The sequence below is a fragment of the Geotrypetes seraphini genome, chromosome 3, assembly GCF_902459505.1.
Source record: "Geotrypetes seraphini chromosome 3, aGeoSer1.1, whole genome shotgun sequence".
NCBI classification, from domain to species: Eukaryota; Metazoa; Chordata; class Amphibia; order Gymnophiona; family Dermophiidae; genus Geotrypetes; species Geotrypetes seraphini.
Window position 1 is genome coordinate 221,023,065 of NC_047086.1, and position 17,506 is coordinate 221,040,570.

Below are 17,506 nucleotides of genomic sequence, written 5' to 3' on the forward strand. Positions count from 1 at the left end.
ATATGCAGTGCTGTACAGAATCCCAGTCCCTGCTCGAAAGAGCTTAAAATCCAAACAGACAAGACAGACAAACAGGATGTCGTGAATAGAGTTAAGGGGAATGGTTAATCTGCTGGCTAGGTTGGTGGGCACTGGTGAGTAGGGTTATGCTTTGAAGGCTATATCAAAAAAGTGGGTTTTCAGTCTGTTTTTAAAGAAGGTGAGGTAAGGGGCTTTGACAAACTCAGGTAATTTATTCCAGGTATAAGGGCAGCTAGATGAAAGGAACAAAGTCTTGCATTGGCAGTGGAGGAGAAGAGTACAGCTAAGAGCAGCTTATCTAAGGAACGGGGTTTTCTGGGAGAGAGGAGAGATATTGAGGGGCAGTAGAATGAACGCACTTGTAGGTCAATGAGAGCTTGAACTGTATGTGAAGGTGAATAGGGAGCCAGTGAAGTGACTTATGGAGAAGGGTGACATGAGCGTAGCAAGGTTGGTAGTAGATGAATCATGCAGCAGAGTTTTGCACAGATTGCAGGGGGAGAGGCGGCACTGCAGGAGACCAGTTAGAAGAAGGTTGCAGTAATCTAAGCATGAGGTTACGAGAGTCTGAGTAATGTTCTCAGAGAGGAAGGGGCGAGTTTTGGTGATGTTGTAGAGATAGAAGTGACTGGCCTTAGCAGTTTGTTGGATGTGCTTTGAAAATGAGAGGTTGGAATCGAAGATGACTTCAAAATTGCAAGCAGAGGAGACTGGAACAATGACAATGTTATTTATAGAGATGAAAGATGAAGGAAGAGGAGGAAAGAGTTTAGGAGGAAAGAGGAGCAGCTCAGTCTTGTACATGTTTAGTTTCAGATGTCCAACACACCAGGGATACTTAATAACCAAACGTGTCACTAAGGGCAATGTAATACAGTGTAACAACCAAAAAGAATCCTCAATGATTATTAGTTCAAATACAATGTAATGTTTTTTTGAGTGCTCAGAGAAAGGTTTGTGAGAGACCAGACTTAGAGCAGAGCTCAAGCAGCAGGAAAAACTCTCTTTTTTTCAATCACAGCACATAACATGGCTTTGCATTTGATAAGTTTTCAACTTCTTGCTAGTTAAATCTTGCATTAGCTGGAGTGGAGCAAAGGCTTAGGCAAGGTCTTCACAGATTTCTCATCTAGCTGCCTCAGAAAACCCGACACAGATTTTATTGGTGCTGGTCTCACGATCTGTTGCTTCTCTTGCATGTGTGAGACGTGAAGAGAAGCAACAGATCATGGGACCTGCACCAGTAAAGTCTGTGTCAGATTTTCCGAGGTGCCTGGATACGAAACAAGTCAAGACCAACCTAAACCTTTGCTCCACTCCAATGCAAATAAGTTTTTGAAAATAACCAATGCAAGATTTAACTAGCAAGATGTTGAAATGTTATGTGCTATGATTGAAAAAGGAGAGTAAGAGCTGTGATTAACCATGTCAAAGGCAGCAGACAGGTCAAAAAGAATGAGGATCGAGTAAAGACCTTTAGATCTTGCCATGAATAGATCATTGCAGACTTTGGTGAGGACAGTCTCTGTGGAGTGTTGGGGGCGAAAACCTGATTGTAGAGGATCAAGAATCTGTTGAGAATTAGAGGATCAAGAATCTGTTGAGTTGAAAGGAAGTCCAGGCAGCGACGGAGAACTACATGTTCGAGTAGCTTGGATAGGAACAGAAGAAAAGAGAGAGGATGATAGTTGGACGGGCAGCTAGGGTCCAACGAGGGTTTTTTTGAGAAGTGGCATAACAACCACATTTTGTAAGACAGTGGGGACAGTTGCAGTGGAAATGAATAGGTTAAGAATATGGCAGATGGAAGGGATAACAGTATGTAAGGATGGAGTCAAGTAGAGGAGTTGGAATAGGGTCTGAGGAGCATGTAGTAGGCTTCGCTGAAGACACAAGTTGTGCGGTTTCTTCCTCTGTGATTTCAGAGAAGGAAGAAAATTCAGCAATAGTTGATGGAGGGTCAAGAGGGTGGGACCAGGCAAGGAGAACTTCCCGAGTTGTTTGGGTGAAGGATGAAGGGGTGGTGTGAGTTTGAAGGTCATAGCTCACAATCGCTGTCTAACACCAACTCCGGCAGGATACATATTTCAAATCTGACATATTGTAATCACAAAATAGAAAATAAAATTCTTTTTTCTACCTTTTGTTATCTGGTCATTTTATTATTTAAATCTTGTTGGTCCCAGTCTCTGGTTTCTGCTTGTCTTCTATTAATTTGCTCACCAGGGTTTCCTGCCCATTTGATGTTTTCTTCTTTCTCTGTTCTCACCATTCATCTTCAATCTCTGTACCTTCCCTTCAACTGCCATATCCAATATTTCTGTTTCTTTCCCACTGTCTACCATCTATCTCTCCCTGCCTCGTGTCCTGGGTTAAACCTCTCTATTCCCCTCCATGCAGCATCTCTGTGTTCCTCCCTTCCATTATCATGTGCAACATTTCTTTCTCTCCTCATGCATCATCTCTCCCTGCCCTCCAACCTATGTCCAACATTTCTCCCTCTCTCTTTTCCATTCATGTCTCCTTCCCCTCCACCATATGCAGGATTTCTCCCTCTCACCCCTTTCTACCTCTTTGTTGCATCTCTCCCTTCCTCTCCTCCACCTCTATTCCTCTCTCCCCCCATATGCAGCAGCTTTCCATCTCTCCCTCCCATCCCTCTTGTGCAACAGCTTTCCATCCCTCCCTCCCATCCCTCTTGTGCAGCATCTTTCCATCCCTCCTATCCATCTTGTACATCACCTCCCGACTGTTCCCCTTCCACCTTGAGATCTGACAAACGGGCCTCCCAAAGCAGCAACAGCAGTGGTGGTAGCTGGCGGGAAGAGGCAGTGCTCTGAATAGGCTGCTTCTGGCCTGCTTCACCAGGGCTTCCCTCAGCCGTGTCATCAGTGATGTCATCGGTTATGCGGTAGAGGGAAGACCCCAGTGGAGCAGACCAGGAGCATTCTGTTCTAAGCACTGTCTCTTCTGCCCGCCACTGCTGCTGCTGCTTTAGGAGACCCGAAGGACTCGGTGAGTCAGATTTTTTTTTTTTAGAAAGTGAATCGATTCGAATTGAATGTAAGTCGATTTGAATTGGGCAACACTAGTACATATTATTGCCCAAACCATTCAGCCTACAGTTGTTCGTACTATGGGGATAGGTCCAGCTATACAAATGTTAGAAACTGAAATAACATTATCCTGTGAAACATATGGATCTAGTCTAAGCTGGGGAGAAAATGAAAATAAAACAGTCCATATGAATTACTCTGCAATTCTCTTGTTAAAATTTGTCTTTATTGAGTTTGTATGGAATAGAATTAATTAACAAGCACTATCCAATATAAACCCCCTGTAGCAGAATAAACTCCTCCCCCTTAGTGCAAAAATCCCTCTCAAAACCCTGCATAGGTCTCCATGGTATGTGAACTAGCACTGTTTATACTTCTAGATTCTAACCACTAATACCTGTAACATAGACAGAATATCATTTTTGAGGGGCCTAGGATGGACACTAAGCAGCCTACTCTACCTCCCCTGCCCCTCAAAAATACCTCAGCTGGTGGGGATCCCCAAGCCCCACCAGTTACACAAATTTGGAACTGGCTTTAGTCCCTAAAGCACAGGACTCAGTAGTTCAAATTCCTTCTGGTGATAAAGGCACTGCATGCTCTGTTCTTTTTTGTTCTATATGTAAGCTGATCATGCACTTGGTGCTGGCAATGGTGACACTTTGACTCATTGACTATCCTGCTTTAGGGATTGTGGCTGACTCTGGATTTCTACAGCTGGCAGGGCTTAGAGATTCCAGCTACAGAAAGATGCATCTGGTTAAGGGAAAAGTGGATGGGCCCTGGTCACCCTATGACTAACAGTTACATAGAGCCTTTTTAATATGATAAAAGAGAAGCTTGTATCGGTCTGAACATTTGATTTTCTTGCAGACTCTGCTATAGAGTGTGCATTTGCTTTTATCCTATATGATAAAACTCTAAGCGCCGCATGCGCACTTAGAGTTTCGTGTTCCCTGCTGCTGTGGTGTGTGATCCGTGGCCGGATTCTATTTTAGAACGCAGCGGCAGGGAACACTCTAGAGCTTCCCCCCCTCACTCACTGTGAAAGAAACCGCTGTCGCCACCGCCGTTCCTTCTGCTCCCCTCTTTGGAGTGTCTAGTGCAGGCCAACGGGGTTCCTGGGCATCTTAACGCAGTCTCCAGGTAGCCGCAGCCTCAGCAAACGCCGGGTCCAGAGCCTTTCTAGTGTCATCGTCTTCGCCCCCTCTCCCCGGCGCATCTGATCCCCCGTTGAGCCTCCCATCCGACCCTCCAACCGCGGTCTGGCCGCCCCCCCCTTCCCTTCCCTTCTCAAGGTCCCGACAAACATCTTGACTAGCAGCGGCCGCAGCACTCTAAACACGCTGCTTCGCGGCCTTCTATTGCCCTGATTTGCTCTGCCGGTGATGCGGCAGAGGGAATCGCGGGCAGTAGAAGGCCGCAAAGCAGCCTGTTTAGAGTGCTGCGGCCGCTGCTCGAGCCGGGAGGTTTCTGGTCGCCTCGCGGTGGGAGGGTCGGATGGGAGGGTAAGTGAGGTCGGCTGCACTTCGACGGTGGGGGGGGGGGAGATGGAAACATGCTGCTTTCAAGAGTTCTACTGCACAGCGGATGGGAGGGAGGGTTAGAAAAATAGTAGGTTCTACTGTACAGGGGGGTTGGGAGGGAGGCAGGCAGGCTGGCTTTGGGGGTGGGGGGGCACTAAGGGCACTAAAGACATAGGAGGCACTAAGGACATAGGAAGGTGGCACTGGGGGCACTAAGGACATAGGAGGCACTGAGGGCACTAAGGGTATAGGAAGGAGGCACTGAGGGCACTAAGGACATAGGAGGCACTAAGGGCACTAAGGACATAGGAAGGAGGCACTGAGGGCACTAAGGACATAGGAGGCACTAAGGACATAGGAAGGGGCACTAAGGACATAGGAAGAAGGCACTGAAGGCACTAAGGACATAGGATGGGACACTAAGGACATAGGAAGGTGGCACTGGGGGCACTGAGTACATAGGAAGGGGCACTAAGGACCTAGGAAGGAGGCACTGAGGACATAGGATGGGACACTAAGGACAGGAAGGAGGCACTGGGGGCACTAAGGACATAGGAAGGAGGCACTGAGGTCACTAAAGACAAGATGGGACACTAAGGACATAGGAAAGGGGTCACAGAGAGTCAGGCAGGCATGGCACAACAGAGAAATAAAGGCAGGCAGGGGGCCAGGGAGACAGAGACAGAAAGAAAGACAGACGGGGCCAGGGAGAGACACAGACAGAAAGAATGACAGACAGCGTACTCGGAGAGAGAGAGAAAAAGAAAAAAAAAAAGAAGATAGACAGACATCTACTTTAGCACCCGTTAATGTAACGGGCTTAAACACTAGTGGTTCTATAAAATAGAATTTGACACGATTGATTACATGAGGGGATAATTTTATAAATCGTGTGTGTGTGTGTATGTATGAAGCTGTTTTATGCTTTAGAGTTATTTCATTCTTGTACAGCTTTGAAGATAATTGTTTATGCTGTCATGTTTTTAGTTACAGGAACAGAAAATATTCCTTGGCTTTAGCATTTTGCTGTGGTTTAGAACATTCTGGTTTTAATAGGACTGGGGAAGAAGGTACCAAGCCTCGAAGCAAAGCAAATCCAACAAGAGGCACTAGAGATGTCAAATCCAACCGAATGATCAGAAATCCTTTATTTGCAGTTTGTATCAAAGTTTAAAACTAGCAAAGTTCCAAAACTTTGCTTGTTTTAAACTTTGATACAAACTGCAAATAAAGGATTTCTGACCATTTGGTTGGATTTGACATCTCCTGTGCCTCTTCTTGTTGGATTTAATAAGGCTGCACATCAATTAAAATTCTTAATCGTACAATTAATTGCATAAAGTGTCCCCCTCACATTTCCACCTGTAATGTGCAAATATAGACAGCAGATCTAAAGTCTCAAAACTGACATATTTCAGTTACTAAACTGAAAATAAAATCATTCTTCTTACCTTTTGTTATCCTGTGATTTTTATTTTTCTATTCATCTTGTTCCTGTCTCTGGTTCTGCTCCTCTGTCTGTGCTCTGAACTCTGTCTTCAGGACCTCCTCTTTATTCAGTTTTTATTTTCTTTCCTTCTCTCTTCTTCACTTTATGCCCTATATGCATCTTTTCCATTCAGCTTTCTTCCATTTTTTTTCCTCCTTATATCTGTCTTGCTTCCATCCCTGCCCTTCCCCTTCATTCGTGGGCACCATCTTCTCCAGTCTCCCCCCTCCCCTCCAGGGGCACCATCCCTTCCCACCCCTCTCCTCTCCTCTCCTCTCCTGTCTCTTCCTTTGCCCTCCCTTTCCCTTTCTCTCCTTGGGACTTTCCTCCTCTGTCCTCTATGGGTAATCTCTCTTCCCCTCCCCTTCTTGCACACCATCTCACTTCCACACACAACACAAACCCAATGAGGAGACAGAATGCTTTGGTCTGAGTGTTGTACCTCCCTCCTTTCCCTCCCCTCCCCCTCCCCCAGCAATCTGACATCTTTTTTTTGTCCTAACATTGCCTCCCTCCCTGGGTGCTCCTGCATCTTTTTACCCTTGTGTTCCGCGTTATTTCCTCCCACCCCCATACACCAGCAGCCCCACTTTCTCAAGCATCTTATTCTCCCTCCCCTCTCCTCCTGGCAGCCCTCTGAACTAGTTATACACATGGCAGGGTTAAGCACACACTGCTCCTCTCTAACAGAGCCCTCCCTGTCTAGCGTCCTGCCTTCATGAAACAGGAAGTTTATTCGTAGGAGAAGGAAGAGTGCTAGACAGAGAGGGCTCCAGCTAGAGAGGAGCAGCATGTTCTTAGCCCTGGTGTATATATAGGCAATTTCAGAGGGCGCCAGGGGGAGGAGGTAGGGAGAATGAAATGCCGGTCCAGAGATCAAAGGCTGCTGGAGCATGTGGGTGTGGGGGGAGAAGTAGAGAATGTGGGGCGGAGGGGAAAAAGCTGCAGGAGCACCTGGGGAAGGGAGCAGGGGGTAAGAGAAAGAAATATGCCAGAAGAGGAAGAGTCTGGGCGAGGAGGAAAGGGAGAGAAAAAAAAGATAGTGGAGCAGGCAACTTGATGCATTAATAATTTTAACATGTTAATCGAGTTACAAATGCATTGTGTAACACTGGTTTTTAAGGATACTTAAACTGAGATGAAGAAAGCATGTCCTGGGGGTATTGGCTTAGTTGATTTCTTATGATTACCCATCCCCCTACAGGGGAGTGATGTGAGCTCCCTTTTGTTGTAGATATAAGGAGCGGCACCAGGTTCAGCTCTTGGGGCGAGGATTCATTGCAGGGATCGATCTGAAGCAGCAGAAGAGGGAACAGTCACGCTTCTATGGGGACCTGATGGAAAAGAGGCGTACACTTGAAGAAAAGGAGCAGGAGGAGTAAGTGTTGCATCCCATCTTATTATACTGACCTTTATGTAGACACATGCACACTTTCCTGTCCTCTTCCCTTTCCCCTTCCCCCTTCTGTTAAGGGCACACACACACACACGTGCCTGTTAGTACAGACTTGGAGAGATTCATTCCCCTGTTCTTCCTCCTTTTCTTAGGGTACGACTGCGCAAGCTACGGAAGAAAGAAGCCAAGCAACGATGGGATGACCGCCACTGGTCTCAGAAGAAACTGGAGGAAATGACAGACAGAGACTGGAGAATATTTCGTGAAGATTACAGCATTACCACCAAAGGAGGCAAAATCCCCAACCCTATCCGTTCATGGAAAGACTCTTCCTTGCCCCCGCACATTTTGGAAGTTATTGACAAGTGTGGATATAAGGTGCAGATTCTGATGTTTTGGAGGGGGGAAGGCAAGAGGTTATATAATGGTGGGGTGTTAGTACCTATGTGTGTGTGTGTGTGGGGAAGGGCATTTGCATTTACATGATTGCATTTAGGAAAGATCCTGGGCTGATAGCTTTGGAGTTCTTGAGCAGCTGGTTAGGAAGCTTGGTTTGATCGATAGTCCTCCCTACTTCACACTGCTCAGGCCATCCAGCTTCCTAGAAGGGCTTCTTTTGAATTTAAATTCCTGTGCAAACAGCATACGATTCCTTACAGATGGATTTTATACCTCAGCTCACAAGTTGGATTGCAGAATATGTCTCCCTGGGCAGTGTCCTCTCACTTCAATCTTAATTTGTGCAAGCGAGTTGAGAAGGTGTCTTCATCTGTTCTGCATTTAATTTCTTATTTTCAGGTTAAATCTGATTTTTTTCACAAGGCTTTCCCATGCTAAGAGGTTCCCAGTAGTCCTGGGATGGCTCTTTCTGGAAAGGACCCAGACTTTGGGGTCTGCAGCCCGGAGGACAACCCTTCTGAAAGAGTACCTGCCTGGCCAGCTTGCAGTATCACTTAGAAGCTTGGGGATAGGTCCTTTGGGAGCAGTGCTCGCCCCTGCATAGATCAGGTGCTAGAAGGCATGCTGAATTGACCCCGTGACTGACTGGGAGGTTTGGCAGTAGTTGGCTGCATGTCTTCCCCCTCCCTGAAGAATCGTGAGCGAGCGAGTGAGGTTGAGTGAGCCTGAATAAAAGGCAGTCCGAAGAGACAAGCTGCTGGAGCCACCCTTGTCCGAGGCAGAAGATCCTCTTTCATTTCCAGCTATAGTGAGAAGCTGATGCAGGCACAGCACATGGCAGTTCTGTGATTACAGATCATTACTGTCTATGGGAGACATTGGGGTGGGTCTGAATTTAGCAAAACTAAGGGTTTCTGGGGTTGTCCCAAGGGTCTCCCACCTCTAGAATCCTATTTTCATTATTTTTTTTGAAAAATTATTTTTATTCCCATGGGCTGTTTTTTTTAGCACCAAAAAGCACCCACGGTGGCCATTTTGGATTTCCTGAGTTTATTTTAAAAGCCTCTATCTGCCTCAAAAACACCTTGATTTTGGTTTAAATCAATTATAATGGACTCCTCACGTTGGGGTTTTGGTTTTTTTTTTAATTTATAATTTTCAATTAACATACAAAGCATATTCTTTGACAAGAAATATAAGAAAAGTTACAACCAATTTCCATTGGTGAAGGAAGAGTAATACATAGGAAACCATTTATTCTTAATACAGTCCACAGTTATGAAAGGACAAGAGAGAGAAAAATCCTAGGAAAAGGAAATTACAAAGATAATTCAAATACAGAAATTGAGCAGGTTACTCCAGCAAATTAAATATGGATTTAAATTACACCACATCTTCCTGGGTAGTAACCGGAACTGAACTGGATCAAAGAAAATATATCTGTTATTCTGATAAGAAATGAAACATTTACATGGAAATAGCAGTTGATATACTGCACCTCAAGAAGTAACTTACGGTATGCTAGAAACTCTTTCTTTCCTTCTAGCTTATGTCCACTTTGAGACATCTGGGAACATATAGATTCTTTCTCCTATAAAGGAGATTTGTTTCAAGATGTAATAAAGTTTTAATACCATCTCCTTATCTTGATGAAACACGAAGGACACCATAAGTGTAGCTCTTCCAGAAAGTTCTATATTCGATGATTCTAACAAAGCTGAAACTTCCATTTCTCCCCCTCCATCTTTCTGATCCTTTAACAAACTTTTCAGGAAATAAATCTTTTGCAGTGGGGCAATATTGGTTTCTGGGATCTTCAAACAGGTAATCAGAAAGTTATTAAACAACTCTCAAGGAGGCAAAAAACTTTAGAATGGGAAAATTGAACAACCTTAAGTTCAGACTCCTGTTTTGATTCTCCAAGTTTTCAATTTTTCTTAAAAGTAAAGCTTTGTCAGCCATTTGCTGCTTCAATGTATTTTTTTGACGCAGAAAATGATTTTTCAATCCTTGCAATATCCTTGCAATCCTTGCTGCACCTCCGTCTTAAGCTGACTAAGCTTCATGGAAAGGTTTAAAGTTACAATCATAAAGTTAGTACATACCAGATGGAGATTCTCAATCACAGACCAGAGAGAGTCAAGTGTAACTACTGGTGGCTTCATAAGTGGTTTGAGCACAGGCAAATTAGGTTGGTATTGGTCAGGCTTCTTGGTAAGAACTGGGTCTTAGCTCTCCCTGAGCCCATCACCCCTCAACGCCACCTCCTTTAAGTTGTGATACAGATGGAGGTGTCAAATTCTCCTCTTCCGGGTTTGCTACTGGTTCCAACACATTCTCTCTCAGTGAGTTCCCGGGACCCTTCATGAATATGAGGCCTTCCCCAGCCTTTCCAGGAGCTGGAGGTGGATTAGGTCCACTTGGGCTCAATAAGTCCCAAAGGGTGAAAGACGTTGGTAATAAAGCCCTCCTGGAGTCCTCGTACAGTGGTGAGGCACCGTAAGTAAAACAAAACCATGAGGACACCCCAACCACAGGGAATAAATATAAAGGAACATGACGGTAGTCCTTGGAGGTCCCCAGTCAGGTTTTTGTTTTGGGGTCCCCAGCCAAGAGATTTCCTCCGCATTGCATCACAGGTGATCCTAACAACAGATGCCACCATCCTTTATCGCTAATGGAGGCCATTATGAGGGTCATGCAGTCCAAGGTTACTGGTCTCCCTCTCAACTTATCAAATCAGCAGGTTGGAGTTGAGAGCCATTTGGTTAACATTTCAGACGTTCCAGGGGAGCTTGGAAGGAAAGATGGTCAGAGTTTTCTCAGAGAACATCACAGCGATAGCATATGTCAATTGACAAGGAGGAGCCAATAGAGCTCAATTGAAACAAGAGTCCCAGTTATTGTTTCACTGGGCAGAGCTCCATCTTCAGGCCTTATCAGCTGCGCATGTAGCAGGCATACAAAATGTTCAGGCAGAATATTTCAGTTGCCAGACGTTGTACCTAGGGCAGTTGTCATTGTCCCAGGAAGCATTTGACAGCATCAGGTTGCAATGGGGACAACAGATGTTCAATCTGATGGTGTCAGCATACAACAGCAAGGCTGCTCATTTCTTCAGCTGCAGATTTGAGCCCGGAAACACCAAGATGGACGCTTTGGTACAGTCCTGGACGACAAATGAGCTGTTCTACATGTTTCCCCCTTTGTCAATGATAGGCAGGGTCATTCACAGGATTGCCACCCATCGAGGAAGAGTGATTCTGGTAGCTCCCAACTAGCCATGGCGCCCATGGTAAGAGGATCTGGTCCAGTTTCAAAGAGGCACTGCCTATTCATCCAGGCCTAATGTTAGATGTACCTATTACTCTGGAGAATCTGGAACATTTTGATCTTACGGCTTGGTTCTTGAGCGCAAGGCCTTAGCAAAGGAGGGTTATTCAGAAGTCATGTCCACACCTACGATCTAAGAAGCCATCAACTGTGGCAGCTTAAGTAAAAGCTTGGAAGACGTTTCAAAAATGGTGTGCTGCACCACTCATAGAGCCAACCAGGACATTGATTCCAGAGATTCTCGTGTTTCTTTAGGAAGGGTTGGAGAAGGGCCTGGCAGTGGGCTCTCTCCTGGTGTAGGTGGCAAGTCTCTCATGCTTCCGAGCATGTTAAAGACTGGATCCTCTTATATGAGAACAAATGATCTCTAATATATTATTTGTTCTCGCATAAGGTGATTGTGTTATTTTGATCTCTTATTATAGCACAAGTGCTGAGTTTCCTGGCAGTTTGTTTGATGATGAAGACAGGATCCTCGGCTTCCCATCCAGACATCTCACGGATTCTGAAGGAAGCATTATGCCTGTGTCCTCCAGTACGTCAGCTTTCTCCTGCATGGAACCTTAACCTGGTTTTGAGGGCACTAAGTAAAGCTCCGAACGATCCCCTGTAAGAGGCATTGCTAAGGGATCCAACACTGGTCGCCGTACATGAAAAAGGACATAGTACTACTCGAAAGGTTTCAGAGAAGAGCAACAAAAATGGTTAAGGGACTGGAAGAGTTGCCTTACAATGAGAGGCTAGAGAAACTGGACCTCTTCTCCCTTGAAAAGAGAAGACTGAGAGGGGACATGATCGAAATATTCAAGATATTGAAGGGAATTGACTTAGTAGAGAAAGAGAGATTGTTCACCCTCTCCAAGGTGAAGAGAATGAGAAGGCACTCGCTAAAGTTAAAAGGGAATAGATTCCATACAAACTTAAGGAAGTTCTTTACCCAGAGAGTGGTAGAAATCTGGAACGCTCTTCCAGAGGCTTTTATAGCAGAAAGCACCCTTCAGGGATTCAAGAAAAGGTTGGATACGTTCCTGCTGGAACAGAACATACGCAGGTAAGGCTAGACTCAAATAGGGCACTGGTCTTTGACTTAAGGGCCGCCGCATAAGCGGACTGCTGTGCACGATGAACCACTGGTCTGACCCAGTAGCGGCAAATCTTATGTTCTTATGGTTGTCATTACCTCAGCAAGAAGAGTGTTGGAGCGCCAAGCTTGTCATGTAGAGAATTGTTCCTCAGATTTACAGAAGTGGGAGTGTTTCTGCATAAGGTGCTTTTGTTTCTTCTGAAGGTGGCAATGTCCTTTCATGTGAATCGGGAAGCTAGACTGCCTTCAGTTCAAAGCTTCGGTTTGTGGATGACAGGAGAGTGGTTTTCCATTATCTGGAGGTTGCAAACAAATTTTATTTGTCAGATTACCTTTTTTTGTTGACTAGGGCCAGCCAATGAGGTTGGGCAGCCTCTAAGGCCACAATTTCAAAATGGATTAGTGCGGCAATTGACTCAGCTTATATCGGTAGTGGTAAGAAATCCCCTATTTACACACAGATAGATGTTTTTGTTTTTCACGCCACCTTGTTCATACTTGTTGCATTTATTAATTGCATATATTTTCTTGAAGGTTAGTCTAGTCTCAGGGCACTGGTCTTTGACCTAAGGGCTGCCGTATGAGCGGACTGCTGGGTACAGTGGACCACTGGTCTGACCCAGCAGTGGCAATTCTTAAATTCTTAAAGGAGTAGATTATAAAGGATGGGATACGGCAGAGAGAGACGACCAGCAGACATGATGTCCATCACCAAGATACCGCTCCCATGAGAGTGCTGCCTCATTATAGGGCTGGCGCTGATTGTAACTCAAAGTGAATTCTGTTACGTCCCTTCCGGATTCAGTCCCTTCTCATAATCCAGGAGTTGCAGAAATCCAAACACTTTTCTGAGTACATGCTCCTCCCACCTTAGAGAAAGAGAGAAAGAGTTAGAGCCCCCTGCAATTTCAGTTTCTGCAAGCAATCTGTGCAGAAGTCTTTTAGCTATGCTCTGCATTTTTTTTTTCCAGTAGCTTAAAGCTCTTTTTTTTTTTTTTTTCAGTAGCTTAAGTGCCTTGAGGCCCTGTGCAGTGTCCTCTGCTAGAGGAAAGGATGCAGTCCTTCGGAGTCGGACTGCTGCTTCACAGAGAAACTTCAGTGGATCTGTGTAGCCAGCCTACTTGTGCCACCTTTCTCAGACTCTGGGTGCATTCCCCTGGGAGTTTGCTTACCCTCTTACCCTGTCAGAGGTTTATGTGCAGGCTGTATGCATCCTGAGTAAAATTTCCCTTTGAGTTTCAGGGTGCAGGCTGTGTTTCCCACCCCCAGTCACATGGAGAGTTTCTGTGGGGGTGCAGGTTATAGTCGATGTCCGTCTGACTGGCAGTCCGATGATCTTCAAGTTTGGTCATTTGGAGCAGTTTCTGGGGCAGAAAATCATTTTCCTCTTTTCAGCTGCAGGGTAGCAGAGCTGTCAGGCAGGCATTTCACAGACTGTAAGTACACCTCCATTATTGCCTATGGGAGCTTTGGGGGAGGTCTGTAGGACTCTGTAAAATGTATTTTCTGTAGTTTCTGAGGGTACGGTTCAGGTCTCCCACCTCTCTAAACCCCAAATCGCTATTTCTTATGGATTTTTATTGATCTTTTTTTTCAAGGTTTTATTTCTGCCTCAAAACATCTCAATTTGACTAAAAATTGTTTGGAATGGACTCCTCAGCCCCTAATCTATTGAATGTGTGCATTGATTGCACTAGATTGGCACTGGATCAGCAACCTTGTTCCATGTGCTACAGCATGCTGGGGGGAAGGGCGGGAGCTTTGGGCTTCACCTCCTTCAGGTCCTCCAGAGCTGGGGAACTGACCTGGGTCTGTGAATTCTGAAAAAAAATCTTGCAAAGATGCTGTTCTGGACTTCGGTGCAAAATGCCTGCGTTCCAAATCTGGGGACTTTTTTGGCACAGTATGAGCACCTCAGCAGGACCCCATAGTGGGCAAGATGTGAATTTTTACCAGATTTTTTTTCAGCTCCTTTGGAAAGTGCATTCTTCAGACCTAGCTCATTAGATGCAGCTGGTGGGTGCATCGGTTTCTTCTATACTGGTTGCGCTATTGGCAGAGATACTTTTTCAGGAGCCCTCTCATCCAGCTATGGCAGAGCTCGATTGCATTATGCCACTTTTGTCTCCTGACACTGCTTCTATTTTGGATCTAGCTGATACCCTTAATGGGACTAGTCATCATGGTCACTCTGAGAGTCTGGATTTGGGTGAGGACCCCTCCGTCAGCAGACCTTTTAAGCATTGTTCTGTCCCCCATTTATTGCCGAGGTTCTGAAAGAGCTAAAATTGGAATCTCTACTGTTCACATCACAATGTTTGGTCATGGACCGTTCTAATGTGCTGTCCTCTTTTTCCATCCCATCCACAGCTTCTTGGTCACAGAACAGTGGGAAACCCCAGACTGTTCTTTCCCACTCTCTCAAGCTATGTCTAAGTTTTGTCCACTGGCTCCTACTTTTCAGCAGTTTTTGAGCAACCTAAGGTGAATTCCGCCATGGCGCAGGGTACCCAGTACACGGAACTCCCTAGTGATGAAGGAGTAGTGTTTAAAGACTCCCAGGTTCACAGAGTGGATATTATATTTAAAAAAAGCAAAACAGCTCTTTGAAGTGGCTTCTTCAGGCATCAAGGCAGCTGCAACCGCCTTTGTGGCATGTGCCTATTGCCGAAATTGTGCAGGGTGCCCTCTGCAGATGTGGATGTCTGTCTCCAGCTCGAGATGGACGGTGTGGATTATGTGGCAGACACCCTTTATCTCATTCGAGTTCTTACCACTTATGCGGTGTCTGCACGCTGGCCTCTTTGGATCCGTCATTGGACTGGGGACACTGCCTCCAAAGCCACTTTAAGCAGACTTCCTTTCAAGGGTCAGCTTCTTTATGGGAAAGGTCTGGATAACCTCATGACCGCTGTTGTTGCTCGCCGCCCTAAGTCTCTCCCTGTGAACAAGTCTCGCTGGACTTTGGGAGTGCACGGTAGTAATTTTCATCCCTCCTGCTGTTTTCATCAGGGATCCTTGAGCTCTTCCTCCCAGAGATATTCCCAGGGATACAGTCCCCATGACAACACTTCCAATTACAGACGTCCTCAGGCATCGGGATCCTGGGCAACTATTGCTCCTAAACAGCCGCCTTTCTCAGTTTTACCAGGAGTGGACTTGCGTGTTCTCGAACATCATTTGGGGGTAAGGGGGGGCACAAGCTTTCTTTTGCCTTCCTCCAGATTTGTTTCTGGACTCGCCAACAGGTCAGCCAGAAAAGGAAAAGTAGTCAAAGATCCGCACTACTTTGCAGCGTTTCTTGGACAATCCAGAACATGAATTAGGCTTCGGCAGATACTCCTTATACTTCATTGTGCCAAAGTACAGCTCAGAAGACTGGAAGCCTATTCTGGATCTCAAGTCGGTTAATCGCTTCCTTTGTATTCCTCAGTTACGAATGGAAACCATGTGCATAGTCATTGCTGCTGTCTCTCCTGGGTAGTTTCTGGCATCCTTGGATCTCACAGAAGCTTACCTCCATATTCCAATATTTCTGGAGCATTGCAGGTTTCTGCATTTCCATGTTCTGCAACAGCATTTCCAGTTTGTGGCTCTTCCCTTTGGGCTTGCAACAGCTCCCCACATTTTCACCAAGGTGATGGTAGTTGTAGAGGCTTTTCTCTACAGTCAGAGTGTCCAGGTCCATCCATTCTTGGACGACTGGTTGATAAGGGCTCCATCTCGACACGACTGTGTCCATGTAGTGCAGACGGTGGTCTCTGTGCTACAGGGCTTGGATAGGATTGTCGACTTCAAAAAGAGCCAGTTTATGCCATCACAGATCTTGAAGTATCTGGGCCTTTTCTTTGACACCCAACAGGGTCGTGCATTTCTTCCCAAGCCATGCAGTCCGAAACTTCAGCAGCAGATCAGAGATCTCCTGAACATTCCAGCTCCCATGCCCTGTCTTTATCTGCAGGTGCTGGGGTCCCTGGCATCCTCCTTGGAGGCGGTCCCCTGGGCCAGTGCACACAGGCACCCTCTACAGGAGTCCCTCCTTTTTTGGTGGGCTCCGCAACATTATCCCCTTCAGATGCCACTCCTTTGGACAGAACCAGTGTGCTTAAGACTGCACTGGTGGCTTCAGGGGGAGGCTTTCTGCCAGGGCAAGCTTCTTCGGATCTTAGAGTGGTTAACTCTTATGACAGATGCCAGCCTGTTGGGTTGGGATGATCACTGTGGGGATTGCTTCATTCAGGGGCAGTGGACTCCTTGTCAGAGGTGTTCGTCGATCAGTCATTTGGAGCTTCAGGCAATTCGCCTTGCATTACTCGCTCTCCATCCCACTCTGGAAGAAAAAGTGGCATGAGTGTTCTCAGACAACACCACGGTGGTGAATATGTAATTCATCAAGGGGCACAAGAAGCGCTTCCTTGGGCCAGGAGGCTCGCATGCTGTTTCTCTGGGCGGAGTTACATCTTCTGTTTCTCTCGGCGGCACATATGGCTAGAGTCGACTATATACAGACAGACTTCCTCAGTCAACAAGTCCTGGACCCAGGAGAATGGTCCCTCTCACGGAAAGCATTTCCGTCTTATCATACAGTGCTGGGGTTGGCCCCAGATGGACATGTTGACTTCAGCAGAGAACTCGGTCAGGTGCTTCTTCAGTCGAAGAACAGAGTGTGGAAGCTTAGGGCTGGAGACCTTGCTTCAGCCCTGGCCAGCTCACAAGCTCCTTTGTGTTCCCTCCGTGGCTTCTAGTTGGTCGGGTCATCCACTTGATAGCAACGCTTCCAAGCTTTGTGATTCTAGTTGCTCCAGACTGTCATCTGTGGTTTGCAGTCTTGTCAGTTTTCAGCGGGACAGGAAGCTCAAACTCCCTCTCCTTGCAACCTTCTCGGTCAGGGTCTGGTGCCCATGGAGACCCACAGTGCTTTGGTCTTATGAGATGGCTCTTGAGCGCTCAGCCTTGATGAGACTCTTGAGCGCTCAGCCTTGATGAGGCGCAGTTATTCAGAGGAGATTCTCTTGATGCTCTTGGAGTCCAAGAAACCCTAAACTATGGCTTCTTATGCTTCAGCCTGGACAGCTTCCCAACAGTGGTGTGCTAAGGACTGGATGGAGCCTGAGCAGACTCCCATTTCAGTGGTCCTGGCTTTTCTTCGGGCAGGCTTAGATAATGGTTTAGCGGTGGCCTCCCTTAACATTCCAGTAGCAG

General features: G+C 46.1%; 1 protein-coding gene across 4 annotated transcripts in view; it reads left to right on the plus strand.

The window, feature by feature from the left end:
* Positions 1-17,506, plus strand: part of DDX23 (DEAD-box helicase 23) — a 107,217-nt gene that overhangs the window by 44,643 nt on the left and 45,068 nt on the right. For all 4 annotated transcript variants that reach the window (XM_033937848.1, XM_033937850.1, XM_033937849.1 and 1 more), the window contains exons 10-11: positions 7,327-7,470; positions 7,641-7,866. In XM_033937848.1, coding sequence (XP_033793739.1) covers positions 7,327-7,470; positions 7,641-7,866 — 370 coding nt within the window. The remainder of the gene's footprint in view (positions 1-7,326; positions 7,471-7,640; positions 7,867-17,506) is intronic.